Genomic DNA, 20,107 nt, shown 5'->3' with positions numbered 1-20,107 from the left:
GTCTCATCCATGCCCCCCTGAAGAGGCTACCCTTATCGTCCTCACCCATAACAACGGCTCACTCTAGAATGGGAACCGGGTCTGATGCGGAGAGGAGCATGTCACGCCAGATCCAATCTATCCAGTTGTCCAAGTAGATTCGACTTCCGCTTTGAGTATAATCTCTGTTCCAGTACCGGTAACTGGAGAAGGGATCCACGCATTGGGTCTTGTAGAGGCGTAGTAGCCTTGAAAAGATATCCGTGAGCCTCAGCTCAGAACTATGCCAGACGAAATGAGGGGAAGGCTTGGGTGAATGAGTTTCCTGCTGGCAAGCCTCTTGTTGATACATGACAGGCTTCCATCTCCCTTCAGCAGTCGTCACATCGGAAACGAGGTGGTCGGCTGTTATGGACTCGATGAAATGAGGCCTCTCTTCATCCGTAGCGACAGCTCCTCTATCAACCAGCCATCTCAGGACATCGTCCTGGCCATACCATGTCGCCAAGTAAAGGGGTTGGCAACATCGGAAAAATTTAGGATCGTTTGCCCTTCCAAATTCGCCCAGATACGGCCAGCGGTGGTTGAGCGGCGCCCCAGCCTTTAGGCACTTATCGAGGATGTCGATGTTGCCTTGGCTGATGGCGACGAGAAGAGGAAGCCAGTTGAGCTGCGGGCCGGACTCCTTGTAGAACTCGATGATCAAGTTGTTGTAGAGCCTTTTGCATGCAGTGACAAGGCCATGAGCTCCTCCCATTGGGCAGAGGTATGAGAATATCTCCAGGTGGATCTCGCAGGGGAGGTTGGCGAGCCCAGTCGGCTCTGAGAGCTGTTGAGTTGACATAGTAATTTGGTCCTGGGAAGTGCTGTATTGTTGTCTTTGCTGTAATTGCTGTGATTGCCACGAGTTTTTTGTTCAATGGCGATGGTTTAGTAGAGAAACTGGGAATCGCGGTGCGCTTTTTATCTACATAAGATATCTCTAAACTCGGTGAACTGGCAGCCCTGGTTGGGTCGTTGCAGATGGTCTTTGTCGGAAATGCCGTAGCCCTTTCTTTGTCGTCGCCGGAAAAGTAAACCTACTAACAGAACTGGTATGAGGAATGAACACCAGCATCTTCCCTTTTGGCTCAAGGTTTCTATCTTGGGCTAGGGGTGTGTCTCCTTAATTCTTTGAGCATGACATTGTTCTGAGTAGTCAAAGAAATGTTCTATTATTATTCTCATCAATCACGACGCTAAAGAGGCCATCAACCACAACAGCAACAGACACAGTTATCAGTCTATGACGGCATTAAAATCCGATGCCATAAACCACCATGATCTAGACAAAGGAGCATCACTGGACTAAAATTCTGCTTCCCACAAATTGTTCTGGGGCCTTTACTGAACGTAATGAGAATATGATCGGGCCACAGAAAAGAGTGTGGAGTAAAATAGGTAAATAAAAATATAATATACATTAATTATACTCTAAAGGCTTTATCGATGATCTTAATTTTATAATCTTGAGTCTTAGAAAAACTCGGAGTATAGGGAGAGGCGATGAGACAACCTACAAATCCCAAATCATGCCATGAACTGCTTGAAAGTTTGGGACAATCTTAATCCGGTTTGAAATTGAAACAACTGGTCCCATCAACGAGGGTCTTGATCCTTGTAGCATGGCTCTAGCTCGCTCCCTTCAACTCGATACGAACAGTTGCAACCGGGAAAATACTAGGACACAGCTTTTGTGGATTAACCCACTAATCAGACGCGTCCCTAATCACGAGAGATTAATGATGATGGCCAATCACTTTTGGATCCTGGTAACTTCAACCTGCCCCTGAGCCGCATAGCCGGGCCATCTCTGAAACATCTGGCAAATAAAACCGAAGGATCCCAAGGTGAATTGCCGAGCCAAGACCTTTATTCACTATCTTTCGTTTCTCACTAAATACATTCATTTCATTCTCTGTACATCGTTCCCTTTATACCCAGGTTGGAAAAGGAATCACTCAACATGCGCTCTTCAGTCACTTCCGCTCTTCTACTCTCTGCCGCCACTGGCGGTGCTCATGCCGCTGGTTGGCAGGGCCAGTACAAGTTTGGAAACATGTTCTACACCGGACCTACCAAGAATGGCGTCACCATCACCAAGGCTACATACTCGTTGGTTCCGCCGTCTGTCCCTTGCGGCTACGCTACCACCGGCGGCAACGAAGAACTCGCCTTCTGGATCGGCATTCAGGACGACCCTACCGGCAAGGACGTCGCGCAGGAGAGTTTCGTTCAGCCGCTGCTGAACTGGGCGCCGGATCAGCGGGCGACTGGCTGCGAGACGGACAACAACCAGTGGTGCGTTGCTGCGAGCACCTACACGCCTTCTGGTCAAATTGGACAGCCCTATCTGCCTATTGAAAATGGTATCCAGCTCGACTTTGAGCTCGTGGCCGGCTCCGAGGTCAAGCAGACCATCTCCTCCGGTGGCAAGGTCATCTCGACACAGACCAATGCGGCTGGCATGAAGCCCGCCGTGTTTTACGGAGCCAACGAATGCTATCTGCAGTCTTGCGGTACCCTTCAAGGCTACACTTGGGAGAACATCACCGTGCACCTGTCTGCGGCTGACCCGAACTACGGCAACACCCTCTCGCTCACTAGTGCCACTAGTGACGGCTTTGAGACTGCTGATGGTGGCAAGACTTGGACCAACGCTGGAATCACGATCCAGAAGGACTATCTGTACTCAGATGACCAGAACCACGAGTGCAACTAGGTGTCTCGGGACTTTTGAGAGAGCAGTGGAGTTGAGGATATGGTATCAAATAGACAAATGGAGAGTTCCACATAATACCATCTTCTTATGCATGACTTCATATAGGAAGGTGATGGAGTGCTTGAAATAGGGGTCGCGAACGGGCTCGAGAGTATATAGGAATCGGCTCCGGCCGGCCCAAGTCTCAACCATCCATAACACAATGAAATAACTCCTTCTCTAGAAAACATAATGTACTTAGAAATACCTTAACATCATATATATTATCGCCGAAAGCTTAAGTGCTCTAGAGTAACCATCCCATGCCAATTGCTAAGTCTGCAGGCAAGCCCTGTGTACACAGCGTAAAAAAGAATACGCGGGTATTGAGGTTAGAGCTATTCAAGGCATAGGTAAACGTTTGGGCAAGACTTGAGTTCCAGTCAATCTCTTCGAACTTGTAACCCTTGGGTTAGATCACAGACAATCAATATCGTGTTCTACATAGGCGCTGGATTGAGATGGGTCAGGAACGAAGCCTAGACAAGAGACCGAAGGCCCTAGAAGCATTGTTAATCACAGAAAATCGCAACCACCTACGTATTTACTAACCTCGAGGCAACTGAGGCTGTCATCTGGTCCCCGTTCGCCTTTCGGAACCAACAAAACCTCCTCCAACTTCTTCTTCGACTTTTGAACATCCAAAACTCGCTAGTGATTGAAGTAATAGTCAGAACTCCTGGCAATTCCCTAAAGACAGCTGACGGGGGAATGACTGCGGACTCACCTCTTCAAATGTATCCTTCACGAAAAATCGAACCGTGGTGACTTCCCTCTGTTGGCCGAGTCTGTGAACTCTTGCCAGCGCCTGTTCCTCAAGAGTTGGGTTCCTAATGATAACAGGGGTTATTAACGGGCCATGGAATAGAAATGTAGAAGCAAAAAATATATGAGTAGGGACTTGGGATGCTTGGAAAGGGTAGAGATTGAAGTGGAAATACCAGTGTGGCTCGATGAGAAAGGCTCGAGATGCTTCGGTGAGTGTCAATCTGTAGGGACAGATGTTAGTTGACATTAGTTACGACCCTTCATACAAGGGACAAAAACTCGCCCAACTGCACCACAGGAAAGGGTCAAGAGAAACACTGTGACCGACGGGTCTTTCTTGAACTTTTCGATCACAGAAGACCTCTGCTTCTGAGGAACGTTTCCATCAAACCGCACGTAGCGTATGCGCGCTTGATCTAATCCAATGGCGACAAGATCTAGAGTCATTCTCCAGCTTGTGAAGACCACGCTATATGCCGTTAGCCATTATTCGGTGCGTAACTCCTCTTTTCCTTTTGCCAACCTTTTCACACCTGCAGGCAGGCTCCCAAGTTGCGAAACTAAAGCCGTGACTTTGCTCGAAAGTTGGGTTGAGGTGTCTGCGTTAGCACCACCCTTACTACTCGACCGGGCGCTCACATCCAAAGCTGTCCAATTCAAGTTGACAGGTGCAATGGGGTGAGTTGAACCGTGCGGACATGTGATAGGTTTGTTCAGTATATTCCATCTCTGGACGCAATCACTGCACAAGAATGACAGGCAGCTTGCGAAGCATGGCTGGACCAGTGACTCTGTGTCGAGGGTCGCAGCCATCATGTCACACGAAGCCTGGCAGTTTGAGCATTGAACCGAGTACATCTCCTGCTGAAAGTCAAAAGCCTGTTGTGCGTTAGTAGACCAATCCTTAGAGCCGTTGGCGGACTCTTCCTTGGCTGCTAGGTCGTGTCTAGAGTCATAGTGTAGACCCAAATTGCATACCATCCGCAGGGCATTGATCTTCTGGATGACTGTAATATATGAGTTTGATGCTGATCCACCGTCCCCGTCGCTGAAGGCTTCCTCCATTCTGGTAATGGCTTGATGCCTCAACTTGTCGTAGAACTTCCTTTCAGCAGGACTGAAATCCACTCGACATTTCAGATCCTTCCTTGGGGGAAGGTCAATGACTGTCTTTGGCCGCCGGAGAATCAAGCCGCTTGAAAGATCCTTGAGTCTTCTGGCCGCCTCCTTGATATCCCCGGTCTTCCACATCTGTCCAATATCCAACTCAAAGCGCTTGGCTTCGTCGTACGGATGCGCTCGGATGAACTTTAGGAGAGCTGCAAGGTCCCCAATGCGATTCTGGATAGGCGTGCCGGTGACCGCCCACCTCGCCGCAGCATCGAGGGCGCATACAGCCTTGGACATTTGGGATTGCGTGTTCCGGATCACATGGGCTAGCTGAGTTAGTGTCTATGTGGCAGATCATTCCCAAGCATTGTGGTACTTGTTATGACGAAGAAGGATTGAAAAGAATTGCCACCACATACCTTCATCCAGGATAATCCGCTTCCACGTAGTGGAGAAGATAGTGCTGCTCCCGGCTCTTTGTCCGCCACCCCAGTCTGCAGTTACAGTATGATACGTTGAGAGGATAATATCCCACTGAGTCAAGTTGTCCGTTTCGCTGAGCCTCTCCTTTCCGTAGTGGCGTCGCCAGGTTAATCCACCTCGTCTAACGTGCCTTGAGTCTTGGTCAGCAGCTAATACAAAGGCCAACATATCCGATATGAAGCTTACTGGGATAACTGCTCCTCCCAAGTGTCGAGAACTATGAAAGAGTTGGTTAATTTTCAAGCATCCTCCTGCTTTGCCGAGAAAACTACTACTACTCACGAGGTGGCGGGACAAGGATCAGTGATGGCATGGATCTCAAAGTGGACATAGGTGAGATTTGGTTGCGGACAACCTGGGCTTTGTCTGTTGCTATCAGGGAAATCATGGTCAAGGTTTTGCCCAGACCCATGGGATCAGCAACGATGCCGCCGCGAAACTCGGGAGGTTCATTAGGATGACATGATTTAGAAATCCTGTTGATGAAGCTGGGATATTGGTGAGATTAATAAGTAAGGTTCATGCTTTTGACTGGTGTCAGTCATACCATATTGCTTGACTCGTTTGTCTTAGGTCCCAGAAGTCGGCTGATCGAGGATCCAAGTTCCAGCCAGTTTCTCGTTGCAGCAGAAAGGTCAGTGCCTGTTTTTGGTGCCTAGCGATATTATCAGCAGCTCGAAGGTTTGACTAGGTGCAGGAAGAATACTTCTTAAGGCAAGGGAGAATTGCTTGTGGTTGAGGGGTTTCAGGCAAGCTTTGGCTTGAGTCGAAGATATCCAAAAGGCCAGTCTCACGAGATACGTCCTCAAAGAGAGCCGTACCAAGGTGCATAACACTTGCAGCAAGGTCAGACGTCATCGGACACTCATCGACGTTGAGCGATGAGAGACGATGGGGATTGCAGTACTTGACATCCAAGTTACAGCCTTTGGGGTCTTGCAAGTACATGTCGATATCTTGAAAGAAGTCCCCTACATTCTCGCACATGTCCTTGGGCCCATAAACGATGACTGAAAGTGCGCACGGCACTGACAATGGCCCAAGTCGTGACGTCGTCATGGCAGACTGAGAAGGAATATCGTCGACGGTGCAGGTGACCTGGAATTGCAGACTAGGTACGTCCAGCAGTGCTTGCATGATGTCGACGAATTCTGAAGCGAATGTGCCATGAAGCTCGGCGTTTGAAACAGCGGTGAATTTGTGACTAGACTCGATGGTCACAGGAAATTCACCCCGTTCTTGCTGCCAACTAGGCTTGGTATAATTTCCATGGAACCCGACTACCTATGCAACCAGTTATCAGCGCTTGACCTAGACGACGCACATCCGTGACACATACCATGCCATAGCACACGAGATCCCCTGCAGCCCCGACCTCGACCTGACTTGCTGAGGAGGATCCTGTCGATCTCTGTGTGTTGTCAATCTCGGTATTGGACTTCAGGAGGGATCCTTCCACGTAGTAACTCTCACTGGAGACGCCTTCGATTGTCCCGAAAGTTTGTGGCCTGGTCTGTTGCCAATCCACTATGACCGGAGTGTATTGAGAAGTAGTCTCTGGTAAAATAAACTCAGCCTGTTGTCGAAATGGGCTCGTGCTCTCGCTTATGCTTGTTGGAGCACCCCAAGATGAAGTCTGTAGAGTTGTAGGGTCGATCAGAATTGCACTATGTTGAGCATACGAGTTTTCCATCGGGGTAACTAAGGAAAAGTCGGCCTCGACCCGGTATTGAGGATCCGTGACGACTGGTGATGACATCTCCGCTGAGGAAAACTCGATCCACGGCGAGAGCCTTGGGGGCAATGCCCAGTCCTCAGTGGGCGCAATTGAACTTTGTTGGATATGATGGAATGGCCGCGTCTCAAGAGGTGCAACCTCTGATCCGCTTTCATCGTCTGGCCGACGTCGCTTCCTCCTCCGAGGATCCATGATTGCAGAGCTCGATTCAACAACTTCAGAGTCCTTGGCAGTTGGGATGTGAGGGTTCATGGTAATGGCGCTAGGTGATGTGATTCCTGTCTTGAAAGCGCAACTACTTGTAGTAGGCGTGTCGCCTAATTATTGGATAGAACCAGTGCATCAGGCAGCAAGGCAGAATGCCGCTCAGGCTGTGATCATAGGTCAGTAATAATCTGGCTGCAGGACACAGCCGCCGCCGAGGGAGTAAAGAGACAAGATGGCTTGAAAGGTGCAAAACGACAGGTGGGTTGAACCGCTCTCCCCATATAATTTTGGTGTCAGTGCTGGCCAGGGAGGTGTTATATTCAACCCCCCTGAACCGGGCTCTCTAAGACCCATCATTAATACCCGTATTCTCAGCAAATGTTCAGCTTGTTCCTAATTTCTTCTTCTACTATTTCTACCGTCCATCACACATAATGTCGCTGAAGGCCCCATCAGCTGCCCAATCAGCGGGCAGGGAGACGATCAAGAAAGCCTTCAAAGACTTGGAACGCGCAATTTGTCCAGTCGACTCTCGCGACTTCGCATCAACAACAATCGGAGATGTCAGGAGGGCCGCCATCGAGATTGAGAGGCAGCTGGCAGCACGACAGTCCCTGCGTAATATGCGGAGGCTGGAGCCGCTTTTCCTAGGTTTGGAGCACTACTCCAAGGTCATTGAAGTATTGTGTAATGGGACCGAGTATCTGGCGTGGATATGGGCCCCTATAAAACTTATTCTCAAAGTAAGTACTCGTCTTCTCTCCCTAGTAGGACTGTTGAAGATAAAGTCCCTAACCATGTCAAGATCTCGAGTGATTACGTCCACGCTTTTGAGCGGCTCATCAAAGCGTACTCCCAGGTTGCCGACTCGCTTCGGAGATTTCAACTCTTGGAGCAATCATTCAAGGATAAACCCCAGCTCTATCCTACCTTTGCCATCTTTTACGCCGACATTCTGCAATTTCATAAAGCAGCCTACAAATTTGTCACCCGTCGTTGTAAGCAAACCTTGCGTGAATCTTTTACCATCCTTGGCTTACCCTATTCCTAGGCTGGAAAACTCTCTTCGCGACGTCATGGGGCCGATTTGAACGCAAGTTTGATAACATTCTCGACGACCTCAAGAGGCACGCAGCGCTCATCGACAAAGAGGTCAACGCCCACAACATCCTCGAGGCTCGGGAAATGAGAAAGGAACTGGAGTCCTGGAAAGCTGAAAGCTTAGAAAGGCTCGCCCGGGAAGAGCGAGAACAAACAGCGCGGCAGGTTCAAGGCTTAATCACCTGGCTTAGGCTGGACGACTCAGACCAGATCATTCTTCAGGATTCGCTCGCAAGTGTTAGCGTCAACTCTCCAGGGACCGTCGACTGGGTGTTGAAGAAATCAGAAGTGGCTGCATGGCTCCGACCAACGCCCGACACTCCTTTCCTATGGCTCCAGGGAGGCCCCGGGACTGGAAAGAGCGTTATCGCTGATGGACTACTGAGGTTCCTCGACAGCCAGAACAACCCACTGGTGATCCGACACTTCTGCTCATATTCCCAGAGTTCCTCGACACTCTACGACCAAATCATAAAGGCTTTGCTTCTTCAGTCCGTTCGAGGCGATGGCGACCTTGTGGCCCATATCTATGAAGAGTATGTCGGGAGCAAACAGGCTACCCTCCCTCTCCTTGAGAAACTTCTCGAGACTTCGGTTGAAGTGCTTTCCGGGGGCAACAAGAATCAGAGTCCTGTATATATTGTGTTGGACGGATTGGACGAATGCCCCCCTGATAAGCAGCGTCGCCTCGTTCGAATGATGGATCGCCTGGTGGCCAACGGGGACCCCTGCAAGGTCCTAATATCCAGTAGGGACACAGTGCCACTCCATGAAAAGCTGAAGAGAAGGCCATGCGTCTCTCTTTCGGAGGAGAAAGCTAATCTGACAGTGGCTATTACGAAATTTGCTGACATGAGACTTCAGGTCATGCGCAACAAGTTGATGGAGCTTGGGATCTCAGAAGAAGGCCTTCGAGGTATAGCAACCCAGATCGGGGTCAAGTCTGATGGTAATTCTGCTTTCCCTCTTCAGGTAATGAATTCAGCCAACTGGATCATTAGGAATGTTTCTATGGGCATGCTTGGTCTTGAATTACCTTGCTGCGAACTTCTTTTACAACGAGGACGAGTTCAAGAACGCGGTCGACAGCCTTCCACGGGAACTCTCAGAATTGTGAGTACCCTCCTATCTGTTTAACTTCCCGCTACTTGAGAGTGGTTTATTGATGCAGAGTCTCACGGCTTGAAAAATAGCTATGACAAGATCTTGTCCCGCATTCTATCCGATCTCGACTCCCGCTCCGCTCTCCGACTGAGAACAATGTTCGGCTGGATCGCGTTTGCCAAACGCCCACTTCGAAAAGCAGAGCTGCAGTCCGCCATGTTATTTCACTCCGATGGTCCGATCGGTTCACGACCTATCCCGTCGTATATCCTTGAAACTTGTAAACCACTTGTTGAAGAAAGGAGAAATTCGACTCTTTCATTCATTCATGGCTCGGTCAAAGAGTAGGTATTATCATCACGAATTCTACAGTTAGAACCCTAACCACCGAATTAGTTATCTTCAAAGCGAGACCTGCAAAAGATCCGTTAGAATTTCGGAACAAACGATTCTCTGGGAAAACGGTCTTGCCTCGTTAAGATGTCTCCGCACCGCATTCAACGTTTTTAACAGGCATTTCTCTCAGAGCACTCGGGATATGCAACTTCTTCGAGGGGTATGGGGTTTTATTCCTTATGCTAGTAGATTCTGGTGCGTTGGATTGCAAGAGATGGTCTCGCTCCCAATAAAAGATTGGGATCCTCGATTTGAGGAGATAGCTGCACAGTTATCGGATGCATTGGCAACATCACGACCAGGTCATGACGACTTCGCTTCGGGACCGACAGTCGAGGAACTCGACAAGATTAGACGTCTTCCGAGTCTATGGTATGATGCTACTATTGGCCTGAGAGCTCACACCGAGCGACGGCTGTTGCCTGGCGACTCAGAACTGGGAGGTTAGTAAACCTGACTGCAATAGATGGGGCGAAGCTAACATTGTGAGCCAGGCGTGCTGAAGAATCCTACCCATATTCACAACATTTCCGAAAACTATGAGATAACCATCCAACAGCTGATGAGCATCCGGGAGCACTCAGACTTGACACGATCGGAACTTGAACAATTCCGTGGCAATTTCAGCGGTCACGCCTATCCATGCCGCTTCCCTTCGTGTACCTACGCCACAAAAGGCTTTGAAGATAATGACCAACGCGTCGCTCACGAAATCGAACACACGCCGAGATTCCCCTGTGTCGAGCCAGGTTGTCAATACCCACCATTCGGTTCTAGCAGGGCCCTAAAAAGGCACCAGTCAGACTGCCACGGCAAACGCAAGAGGAAACTGAGGGTCAAAGCCGCCCTGCCTAACATGGGAGAACGGCGTGAAATGAACCCCATCCAGGCTCAGATCCAGCATAATGCGCGGGTTATCTACCATCAACTGTTGCAGCAAGCCATTCTCAAACACGGGTCTCAAGACAGGATCCCGGCGGAGATCAATGAGAAGCTTAAGCAAACCAGCATCTCACGAGCTCAAAAACTGTTCCAGCAAGGGATGATACAGCGTAGGAATCAGCAGCAGCTCATGATGCAGCAGCAGCAGCAATAACAAATGCAGCAGATATAACAATAGTATATATAATAGAAATAATTATATTAATAATAAATGTAATAAGTCCTTAAGGGGGGATATAATAAGTATTAGGTAAAGAAAGACATAAATATTAAAAGGTAATTTAACCTTATAGTATGTAAAAAGGTAAATTAAGAAATAGGTTGGTTGCCTTGTGGGCCGCCTTGCAGCAGCACCCTTGAGACTTTGTGGCAGTGGAAGCTCGGCGATTTCCTTCCTGCCCATTGTGCCCAACACACTCTCTCTATGAGAAGTAGAGTGGAACAACTAGGCATTAATGCTCGCTCGGCAGCTCACCTATCCACAGTGCGGCCATAGCATATATCATCAAAGGGGGTAAGGTTGAAATCACAGTGAAAAGACGCCATGGGCGGTGCTAGGCTGGCCGGAGGGCAGGTAATCCCACTTATTCCTATAGTGGTGCGCCGCAACTGGATTACTCAGCGGAGGCACGCGGTCGTAAAAAACTCAAGACACCAGGGCGACTGCGCTCAGTTAAGCCAATAAAGAGTATGCACCTTATAGCCTAACTATGAGCTAAATAAGATATAAAAACAAGAAAAGATACTATAAATATTTAAACACTCTATTTGGTTACCTCTATTATTTTTCTTATATTTTATTTCTTCTATTTAGGGGCCTTTTTACGTTAGAAATTAGACACTGTTGATTTGATGTGTCGTATCTTTTTTTACTACTGCGAGGGTGGATCCGCTTCCCCCCTGCTGAGCGCAAAATGCGTGATAACCCGGCACAGCGGTTGTGAAAATGTATCTCATTCGTTGAAACCACCATAGCTTACCTGAAGATGCAATCAGCTGGGCGGGGGCGCAGCATTAATGCCTTGATAAGTCACCAGTGGAAAGCACCCAAACCACGTCCCCTTCTTCTCCGAGAGCTCCATTCTTTGACTTGATTTTGTTCGTTCAACCACTTGTCACGACCGCTCTGCATTATTTGCCAAGAGCGAGGAATCAGCTACAGCAAATATGTCTGATTCCGAGCCTGAGGAGAAGCCCAGCTTTCCTCCCGAACATTACACCATCGGCTGGATTTCTGCACTTTCAGAGGAACTTGGGGCCGCCCGTGCTATGCTCGACCAAGAACATGAGCGTCTCTCACATCAACACCGCAATGATGAGAATAGCTACGTTCTGGGTAACATCAAGCAGCACAATATTGTTATGCCCGTTTTGCCTGAGTATGGCATCAGCTCTGCCACCAGCGCTGTCAAGTCAATGGTACACACGTTTCCTAAATTGAGATTCATTCTCATGGTGGGAATCGGAGGCGGCGTACCAAGCAAGAAGAACGACATTCGGCTTGGCGATGTTGTTGTTTCTGAGCCCGACGGTCAAGGAGGCGGTGTCATCCAGTACGATATGGGGAGAATGCAAATCGATACCTTTGTCCGCGTGGGCGTTATGAACAAGCCTCCAAAGCTCCTTTTATCCACGTTGCGCACGCTGAGATCAGATCCTAAACAGGGCAAGAATCTCTCAAGGATCCTTAAGAAGGCCCTGGAAAAGTGCGATGACCAGGAAGATTGGGCTTATCCCGGCTCCGAAAAGGACATACTCTTCAGACCCGATTATCCTCACCTCGGAGGCGACGAATGCGACGCGTGCAACGAGGACCAGAACCTTAAGACCATGGTCGAGCGCAAGCCTCGGAAGTCCAATAACCCCAAGATTCACTACGGCAACATTGGATCTGGCAATATGGTCATCAAGGACGCCCGGCGGCGTGACAGCATCGCAGAGAAGGAAAACGTCTTGTGCTTCGAGATGGAAGCGGCGGGTCTTATGAACGAGTGGCCTTGTCTGGTTATCCGGGGCATCAGCGATTATGCCGACTCGCACAAAAATGGGGACTGGCAGCAGTATGCAGCCATGGCCGCTGCCGCATATGCTAGAATGCTGTTGTTGGAGGTTCCGCTTCAGAAGGTTGAGGAGCTGGAGCAAGTGCGGGAGCTTGTCCAAGGTTAGTCGCTGCCAGTCTAGCCTCTGCGCATAATTATTAACTGTAATAAAGGCATCAGAGAGGATGTCGATACTCTTGTCGGTGCGAAACACGATCGTGATGCTACCAAGATTCTTGAATGGCTCACTCCGGTGGACTACGCCCCTCAGCATAACGACTTGTTCAGACAACGACAACCCGGAACTGGCCAATGGTTCCTGGACTCACAAGAGTTCCAAACCTGGGTAACATCGAAAACACACAAGTTATTCTGCCATGGGATTCCTGGTGCGGGCAAAACGCTCATCACATCAATCGTCATCGACCACTTATGCCAACGGTTTGGCAGCGACCCGACCGTGGGGATTGCTTACATTTACTTCAATTTCCGGAAGCAAGATATCCAGCAGCCTGAAGAGCTTCTTTTGAGTTTATTGAGGCAGCTCGCACAAAGAAGCTCCCCTCTTCTCTCGTCCGTCACAGATCTCTTTGGGAAACACGAGACATTTCGTACCAGGCCAGCACTGGAGGCTACTATTGAGACCATTCGCGATGTATGCTCGAAGAACTCAAAGAATTTCATTCTCCTTGACGCACTAGACGAGTGTCACCCTCCCAACTTATCCAAGTTCCTGGATGGGCTGCATACACTCCAAAAAGACGGTGGTTTTAACATCTTTGCCACTTCCCGATTCAAGCCAGAGGCTATACCCCTCTTTCGAGGATGCCTCTCGAGAGACATCAAAGCAGCTGATGAAGATATCCTCAAGTATTTACAGGACAGAATACAGCACAACTGCCCTGACTATTTGTGTGATGTTGACATGCGCCTGATGGTCGAGAAAGGAGTCTTGGAAGCTGCTAGTGGAATGTATGTTATCATAGACTTCTTCAAATTTGAGAAAGGCGCAAGCTAACAATAGGTCAGGTTCCTTCTTGCAAAATTCCAAACTGACTTATTGCTCTCTCAGCCAACAAAGGGGCACCTCTTGGAAGCTTTACAGAGCCTAGGAAAGGGGGAACCGGCGCTAGATGATGCCTACGACCAAATCATGAAGAGGATCACAAATCAACCACAAAAGGACATGGCAATGGAGGCATTGCTGTGGATCGTGCATTCGAAAAGGCCACTGGCGACTTTGGAACTCTTACACGCTCTTGCCGTTGGAAAGGGCGAAAAGGCTTTCAACCCTGACTACATCCCCAAACTCCCCGACCTACTGGCACTTTTTGCTGGCCTAGTAGTTGTCGACAGAGAAAGCGACATCATCCGACTAGCTCATCAGACCGCCCAGGAGTATTTTGAACGAAACCGGGGCTATTTTGCGGGGGCAGCGTCCTTCATGACAAAGGCGTGTGTCCAATATCTTTCATCTGGCATCCGTATACACAAGCCTCTTATGGCGGTTGCCGATGCAATGTACCTCCTACTGGAAAGCCCCTTCTCTGGCTATGCAGCGCAGAATTGGGGCCATCACGCGCGTGACAGTTTCGAAGAGAATGGAACCAAGAACAAAGATATAAGCAAGCGAATCATGTCCTTCCTAAACTCAGGGACCAACGTCGTTTCATCGTTCTATCTCCTGCAGTTCACCAAAGTTGGAAGAATACGGCCTGACCGTAGGGTCACGGGGCTCCATCTCGCGGCATCATTTGGACTGGTCGATCAAGTCAACAGTCTCTTACGCCACGGCTATGATCCGCTTCAGGCTGACACCAAGGGAATAACGCCATTGCTCTGGGCGGTTTGGGAAGGACAAAACAGAGTGGTAGAGCTGTTTCTGGCAGGTGGCAGGGTTGATGTGAACCTGAGATATCCTTTCAGGCACGACCTCCCTATTTGGCAAAAGTTAAGACCAGATCTGAAACTCCCAGAAGTTCCACAAGCTTATGCTTTTCCACGAGGTTTGAGCTTTCGAACGCTATTGACACAAGCAATAGAAGCAGGGTTTCCAGATATCGTCAAGATGCTACTGAATAGTGGCGCAGAGACTGACTATGCTTATTGCCTACCAATCCATCTCTTTAACGTGGTTTTGAATAACCGGGAAATATTTGGCAACCCAATCGAAAGCGGTGATAGTTCTCTAGCTTCCGAAGAGGAGCTCGAGCAGAGCTCGACAAGCCCTCCGTTTTGGCTAGTCGGTAAAGGCGTCAATCAAGACGCTTTCAGAGAATTCTACGATCTCGGAAACAATTTTGGGAGTAGACTGTATCACAAACCGGCTGGGATCAGGACACCTCTGTCACGAGCTGCTGAGCTTGGGCATGGGGCCGTTGTCAAGCTCCTGCTCGATCATGGTGCCCGAGTGGAATTGAAAGAGCCAGGAGGAAAGGATGCGATGACGCGAGCGAAAGAGAAAGGGCACTGGGATATATTCAAGCTACTGGTCGATAATCGGAGTCGTTGATTGATGGATGTCAAGGACATCTGCGGTTAATCACAGTCGTATTGTTTCTTATTGCACTTTGATGTGTTAGTTGCTTTTGTCCCGAAAGTGATCGAGTACCTGGTCCGAATAGTCTTGGGCGTAAATAAAAGTAGTCTGGCATAAAACGATGGCTAGAATAGTTCAGATGCGCAACGTCGATGTAGGGGAAGCCGCTCAAGGGGCCTACCAAGCCTGGAGCACCAATTTCTCTAAGTTAAAAAGGATTAGACTCTTTCGCTATTACTTAGACCTTCAAGTCTTCACTCCCTCTCAGTGTCTCGTGTAGAAGTTCCTTTGCCATGCTTGGATCCCAGTCTACCAAGGCACGTTCTTTCGCCTCGTCCATCTTTCTTTGCACGACCATGTCCATATTTTTTCTTCCTTCTTCTCCTAGAAGATGTACTCTTGTCTTCCAGAACTGATCTTCCAAGATATTTGTTTCTCGGGGACCAAAGAACCTTCCGTCCAAGTACTTCCAATAGATTGCGTCAAAGGCCCAACTCTTTCTTAAGGCATAGTTAAGCCAGAAGCGACCGCTCAACCAACTTTCACGCATATAAGAGGATAGTTTGAACGGTAGGTTATCAGTCGCGACGCATTCGGCATCTTCCATCGCAAGTAGCCAAGTCTTGAGTCGGATATCATAAACATTAGCCTAGTCATCGATTCCGGAAGACCACATCTCAGGAACTTCCAACAAGAGCCACCAAGGAGGATCAAGGCTGAATTGCGTTGGTAAAACATATGCGAACTCCCAGTCGATAACCGCAACGATGTCGTCCTCTTGACTTAGGAGAAGATTAGCTGGCCTCAAGTCGTCGCACCAAAGACGGAAAGAGTCCGAACCGTTCGGTCTTAAGCAGGTAAATTTCGAAGAGTTAGACTGGGCCGACCAGTTATCCTCGACAAATCCGAAGGAAGATAATCGACCTTGGTTTGCAAGCAAGTGAAATAAATAGCGGGCCATATATTTATTTCGGCAGTTATCCTCTGAGCGGACAAGATCGTTATGCTGGAAGAGTAGTTATGCCATGTGCATTTCCGCCAGAGCAGTATACCAGTCGTTAGCATTCTCATAGGTCTTATTCTCTAACGGAAGCACCGCTTTTGGAATATTAGCAAGTTAGATCATATTATTCATGTTCTGGGTGATGGGTCGTCCAGCAACCGAATAGTGGCCTTTTGCAATCTCTACCAATGATCCAATCCGGGGAAAGCCAGGTTTTAAGAGCCGCATTAAGAGAACAGCAATGTTATTATACAGCCGTCTAAGCGTATCCTTGTCAATGGTTGGGTTTAGGACTAGTGTCTCATCTAGATCCCGGTTAGGGATCGCAAGGGCGTCTGACATATCTCGCATATTCTTAACATATTGCAGGATTATGACTGGTCCAACGTCTGAGGAAGAAGCGTAGTGAAAGATAGTTGGAACCGGGACAGGTGTATTTTGGGCAAGGTATGCCATAGTTGCGGCCTCGTAGAGCGTCTTTTCTTCCGGAAACTGGACCAGATCGGGGCATGGTAGTCGAACAATAACATTAGAGTCATCTCCTTCAAGGTGAATTCAATAAAGCACATTAAACCCTCCAAAGAATATCGGAGAGACTTGCGACGCCCTCTTCCCCAAGCCCTTTTGGGCTAGAGACTCGACTAGGCGGCAGGTGGATTTGAGCCGGAGCTGCTTCTGGGACTTCTCCCAAGCTTCGTCATTTCTATCCCACGCAACGTCGTCGAAATTTTGTCGAGCTTTAGGCATCTTCTTGGCAGTCGTAACAAAGCTGCTGCGTGTTTAAGCATTAGCAAAAAGGAGGTGTGGTAAACAGGCGGGAGGGAGAATCGTAAAACGCTAGACAAGTGGGGTCACTGAAGCCGCCTATCTTTGGTGCCTGAGGCAGGAGATAGATTCGTCCTGGTTGTCTCGGTTGCTTTCCCTCTGTCGATGACCTTGGCCTGCGCATGTGTCTTGACAGGGCTGATTTGGCGGCGACAGACCCGGCCACGTTCGCCATATATCATGCACGGCAACCCCCAAGGCATCATCTATGCTACAGAGCTAGTCCGAGATCAGACGGTCTAAGCATTATTATTATTGTCCGCAATGATGACAAGAAGCTATTAGCCACAACAGCAAAACACATAGTCATTAATACATGACGGTATCAAAACCCAATACCGTACAACACCGTAACCTGATTACGGCCTAATCATTAGGGTTACTTAAAATGCAGATACTCCAACTCGAGAGGAACTTGGGCCATGCATTAAGAGCAATCCTTGCCATGTTGTTCGAAACGGCGATAGCCTCAGTCTTGAGAAGCACCCACAGACGGCCACCAACAGAACGTGGCGGACCAAATTTACGGGGACTCTTTCAAATATTTCGTAACTGCCCGGAAAGCAGTGCTCATCTCGAGAACTGCCTGAAATCGATATTAAGTTGTTCCAACATGGCAACCTGAGCCTGCAACTATCCTCACCTTCTCGTCTGCCGGATTCCACGTTTTGGGTTGTGGCTCGGTGTACTCTCATTTTTGATTGGGTTCAGCACCTGGACTCTCCTTGACATGGATCAGAACTTCGAAGAGGAACTCTACAATCACGACGCAGTCATTGTGAGTGCCGACTATACGTTCACTCGCATTCCAATATGGGAGGCTTTCAAAACCATGTGTCTACGCGACGAGCAATACTTTTTCGCACTCTATAGCCTACCGTCATATGCCACCGTGGCGTGCACCGTATTTTTCGGCGCCTTGCAGCTCTCAGGCTCTTCCCATGGTTCATCCGCGTTCTGTTATGACTGAATATCTGGTTAAGGATGCATTCTTCTTATTCTGTACATATTTCTCGCCAATCTTGCAATCTGCTCAACTACTCATCGCTGTGTGAGAAAAGAAACGCCCCTCATACTGATTGTCTCCAGGGTCAACGTCTTCCTCCCAACCTCCCCTATCAATGGCTGGTATAAAACACCCTTCACGCTCATCGTGCCATGTTTTTTGCCTGCGCAGGGCAGCACGATGGATGGAGCGGGCAGAGCGGTTACCTATCAGCGCGTATCGCCCAAGCTGCTGCCGGAGTTGCTTCAGAGTTGGAAAGTGACGGGATAGGTCTTGGTGAGGATAGTGTCGAGCATCGTCCATGAAGACCCATGCACGCTGCTGGCAAACATGAAGTTGTAAAACGCTGTGCGGGTCTCGAAAAATGCCATCAATGTAAAACGGGCCTGGAACTTTGGCACGCAGGGCTCGATAAACGTGTGGACATTGTTCCAGGTCGTTCTCGATGAGGCCTTCTGCTTTGCCGCCGATGAAGCTAAATGTGTCTCTGTCAGACCGGAGCTCACCATGATACCGACTTGATATCCCGTCAAGCCATGGTATCAGCCCCTGGGGGCAGCCAGTCTCGTCCCTTGGAAACATGAGCAAGGTTGTGATGGGGTCGAAGCCGGCAAAAGCTAGACTCTTGACGGTGAGTGCTGATTCGATATGTGTATTCATATCCCCAAAGTATGTGTCAGAACTGAAGAAAACGTTGTCGGGGAATCGGAGGCCATCGTCGCTGATTTTCTCATGTGCTTCCGTAACGAATGTATTCGGTATATCCGGCAGCCAAGAGTCGGCGAAATGAGCAAATGTAGCTCCATAGAGAGCTTTGATGTAGCTGTAGACGCTTTGGATTGCCTCACACTCCTAGGCTGCGAGTTGGCCATGAGTAGTGGTAACAATTTTGTGTGATGTTTCTGCTCCCAAGAGGTTGACCTTGCACAGAAACTCGTACCGCAAGAATGCTTGTAATAGTCGTCTTCTCTCGGCATCGGTCAGGCAATCTATCTTGATGACTTTTTGGCCGATTTCCTTGTTTCGAAACAGTAGCCGACCTCGTTTGGAAGAGTGATCTGGAAGACACAAGTAGGCTCGAGGCGGGTACTTGGATGTCGCCTTGGTGATGTAGTCTTCAATGTATGTTGAGAGACGGTCATATAGTCTGCCAAGAGACTCGATAGTGGCGTGGTCGTTTGTGTGAAAAGGGTCCGGGAGTTGTCCTTGCGACCATCGTTTGACGTGACGCTGAACCTCTTTCTGGTCGGCTTTGGGAATAGGGCCATCTTGCTGAGGAGAGAGGATAACTGCTAAGGCGTCTTGTAGCAAGCCATCCACAAGCTCGGCCTTGAGGAAAGCTCGCAGGATCACGCTCTTTGACTCTTGATACTGCGCAAGCATGGATGGAGACGCCTTAAGAAGCGGGGCAATACTTGACCTTTTGTTGAGATGAAGAAGAACATCCAGGCGTAGTTCTGGTGGGAGAGAAGAAAAGATGTCTGTCATGGCGGTAACTGGGTTGAGAGGAGGTGTCTGGTGTTGTGGGTTCAATTGTTGTTTTTCTGATGGGGAGAGCTCGAAGGAGCTGGGGGAAGGGTTTTTATGCCTCTTAACGACAGGACACACTTCCAACAATGAGTCATATCAGAAGGCATCTAGGTTAAATGTTATTCTTATGCTCAAATTCTAAGTTAGGTTATGGGATTTTATGGCATTGAGTTTTGATGCTGTCCTGTGCTGTCAACTGTCTTTGTTTATTGCGACTAACTTTTTAAGAGACGTTGCTGATAGTAATAAAGTTTTATTCAGCTCTATATTTAACCTTGTCGATGCGAAGAAGAGCTTTGGAGTATGATGGTATGACGAGACAGAGAAGCCAACAAAGTGCAGCAATGCGAGGTAGCTAGCATAAATCGATTATATTAGATCCAAGCCAACTCCTGTGGATGCCCGAGGTTCCACGATAGCCAAGCGAGAATCAACACGAGGGTGATGGTCGAAGGAAGGGCCGTTGCCGACCTTGCGATCATGTTTTGACCCGCATGAGAAAATACCACGTGAGTCTTTATTTTACACCTTGCCGAG

At 48.8% G+C, this 20,107-nt stretch overlaps 5 protein-coding genes across 5 annotated transcripts; 3 read left to right on the top strand and 2 right to left on the bottom strand.

Annotated features, from left to right (window-relative positions):
• Window positions 1–58: 58 nt before the first annotated feature.
• Window positions 59–823, bottom strand: NCS57_00008200 (uncharacterized protein; the record flags this gene model as incomplete). The annotated part of the gene is made up of 1 exon (XM_053050174.1): window positions 59–823. The coding sequence occupies one exon, from the start codon at window positions 821–823 to the stop codon at window positions 59–61; it is 765 nt and encodes a 254-aa protein (XP_052918689.1).
• Window positions 824–1,984: 1,161 nt separating this feature from the next.
• NCS57_00008100 (uncharacterized protein) lies at window positions 1,985–2,740 on the top strand (the record flags this gene model as incomplete). Its single annotated transcript, XM_053050173.1, has 1 exon — window positions 1,985–2,740. One exon carries the CDS (start codon window positions 1,985–1,987, stop codon window positions 2,738–2,740), a length of 756 nt encoding a protein of 251 aa, XP_052918688.1.
• Window positions 2,741–3,258: 518 nt separating this feature from the next.
• On the bottom strand, window positions 3,259–7,130 carry NCS57_00008000 (uncharacterized protein; the record flags this gene model as incomplete). Its single annotated transcript, XM_053050172.1, has 12 exons — window positions 3,259–3,279; window positions 3,332–3,430; window positions 3,507–3,609; window positions 3,721–3,768; window positions 3,831–4,016; window positions 4,071–4,983; window positions 5,077–5,270; window positions 5,327–5,357; window positions 5,423–5,628; window positions 5,688–5,795; window positions 5,847–6,424; window positions 6,480–7,130. 12 exons carry the CDS (start codon window positions 7,128–7,130, stop codon window positions 3,259–3,261), a joined length of 3,138 nt encoding a protein of 1,045 aa, XP_052918687.1.
• Window positions 7,131–7,519: 389 nt separating this feature from the next.
• Window positions 7,520–10,782, top strand: NCS57_00007900 (NACHT domain-containing protein; the record flags this gene model as incomplete). The annotated part of the gene is made up of 7 exons (XM_053050171.1): window positions 7,520–7,828; window positions 7,891–8,083; window positions 8,137–8,934; window positions 9,016–9,135; window positions 9,188–9,299; window positions 9,687–10,129; window positions 10,181–10,782. 7 exons carry the CDS (start codon window positions 7,520–7,522, stop codon window positions 10,780–10,782), a joined length of 2,577 nt encoding a protein of 858 aa, XP_052918686.1.
• Window positions 10,783–11,795: 1,013 nt separating this feature from the next.
• NCS57_00007800 (PNP-UDP-1 domain-containing protein) lies at window positions 11,796–15,179 on the top strand (the record flags this gene model as incomplete). The annotated part of the gene is made up of 3 exons (XM_053050170.1): window positions 11,796–12,789; window positions 12,841–13,639; window positions 13,697–15,179. The coding sequence occupies 3 exons, from the start codon at window positions 11,796–11,798 to the stop codon at window positions 15,177–15,179; spliced, it is 3,276 nt and encodes a 1,091-aa protein (XP_052918685.1).
• Between the last annotated feature and the right edge of the window lie 4,928 nt (window positions 15,180–20,107).

This window comes from Fusarium keratoplasticum, chromosome 1 (genome assembly GCF_025433545.1).
Source record: "Fusarium keratoplasticum isolate Fu6.1 chromosome 1, whole genome shotgun sequence".
Classification (NCBI taxonomy): Eukaryota; Fungi; Ascomycota; class Sordariomycetes; order Hypocreales; family Nectriaceae; genus Fusarium; species Fusarium keratoplasticum.
This window is presented reverse-complemented; position numbering and strand designations above follow the sequence as displayed.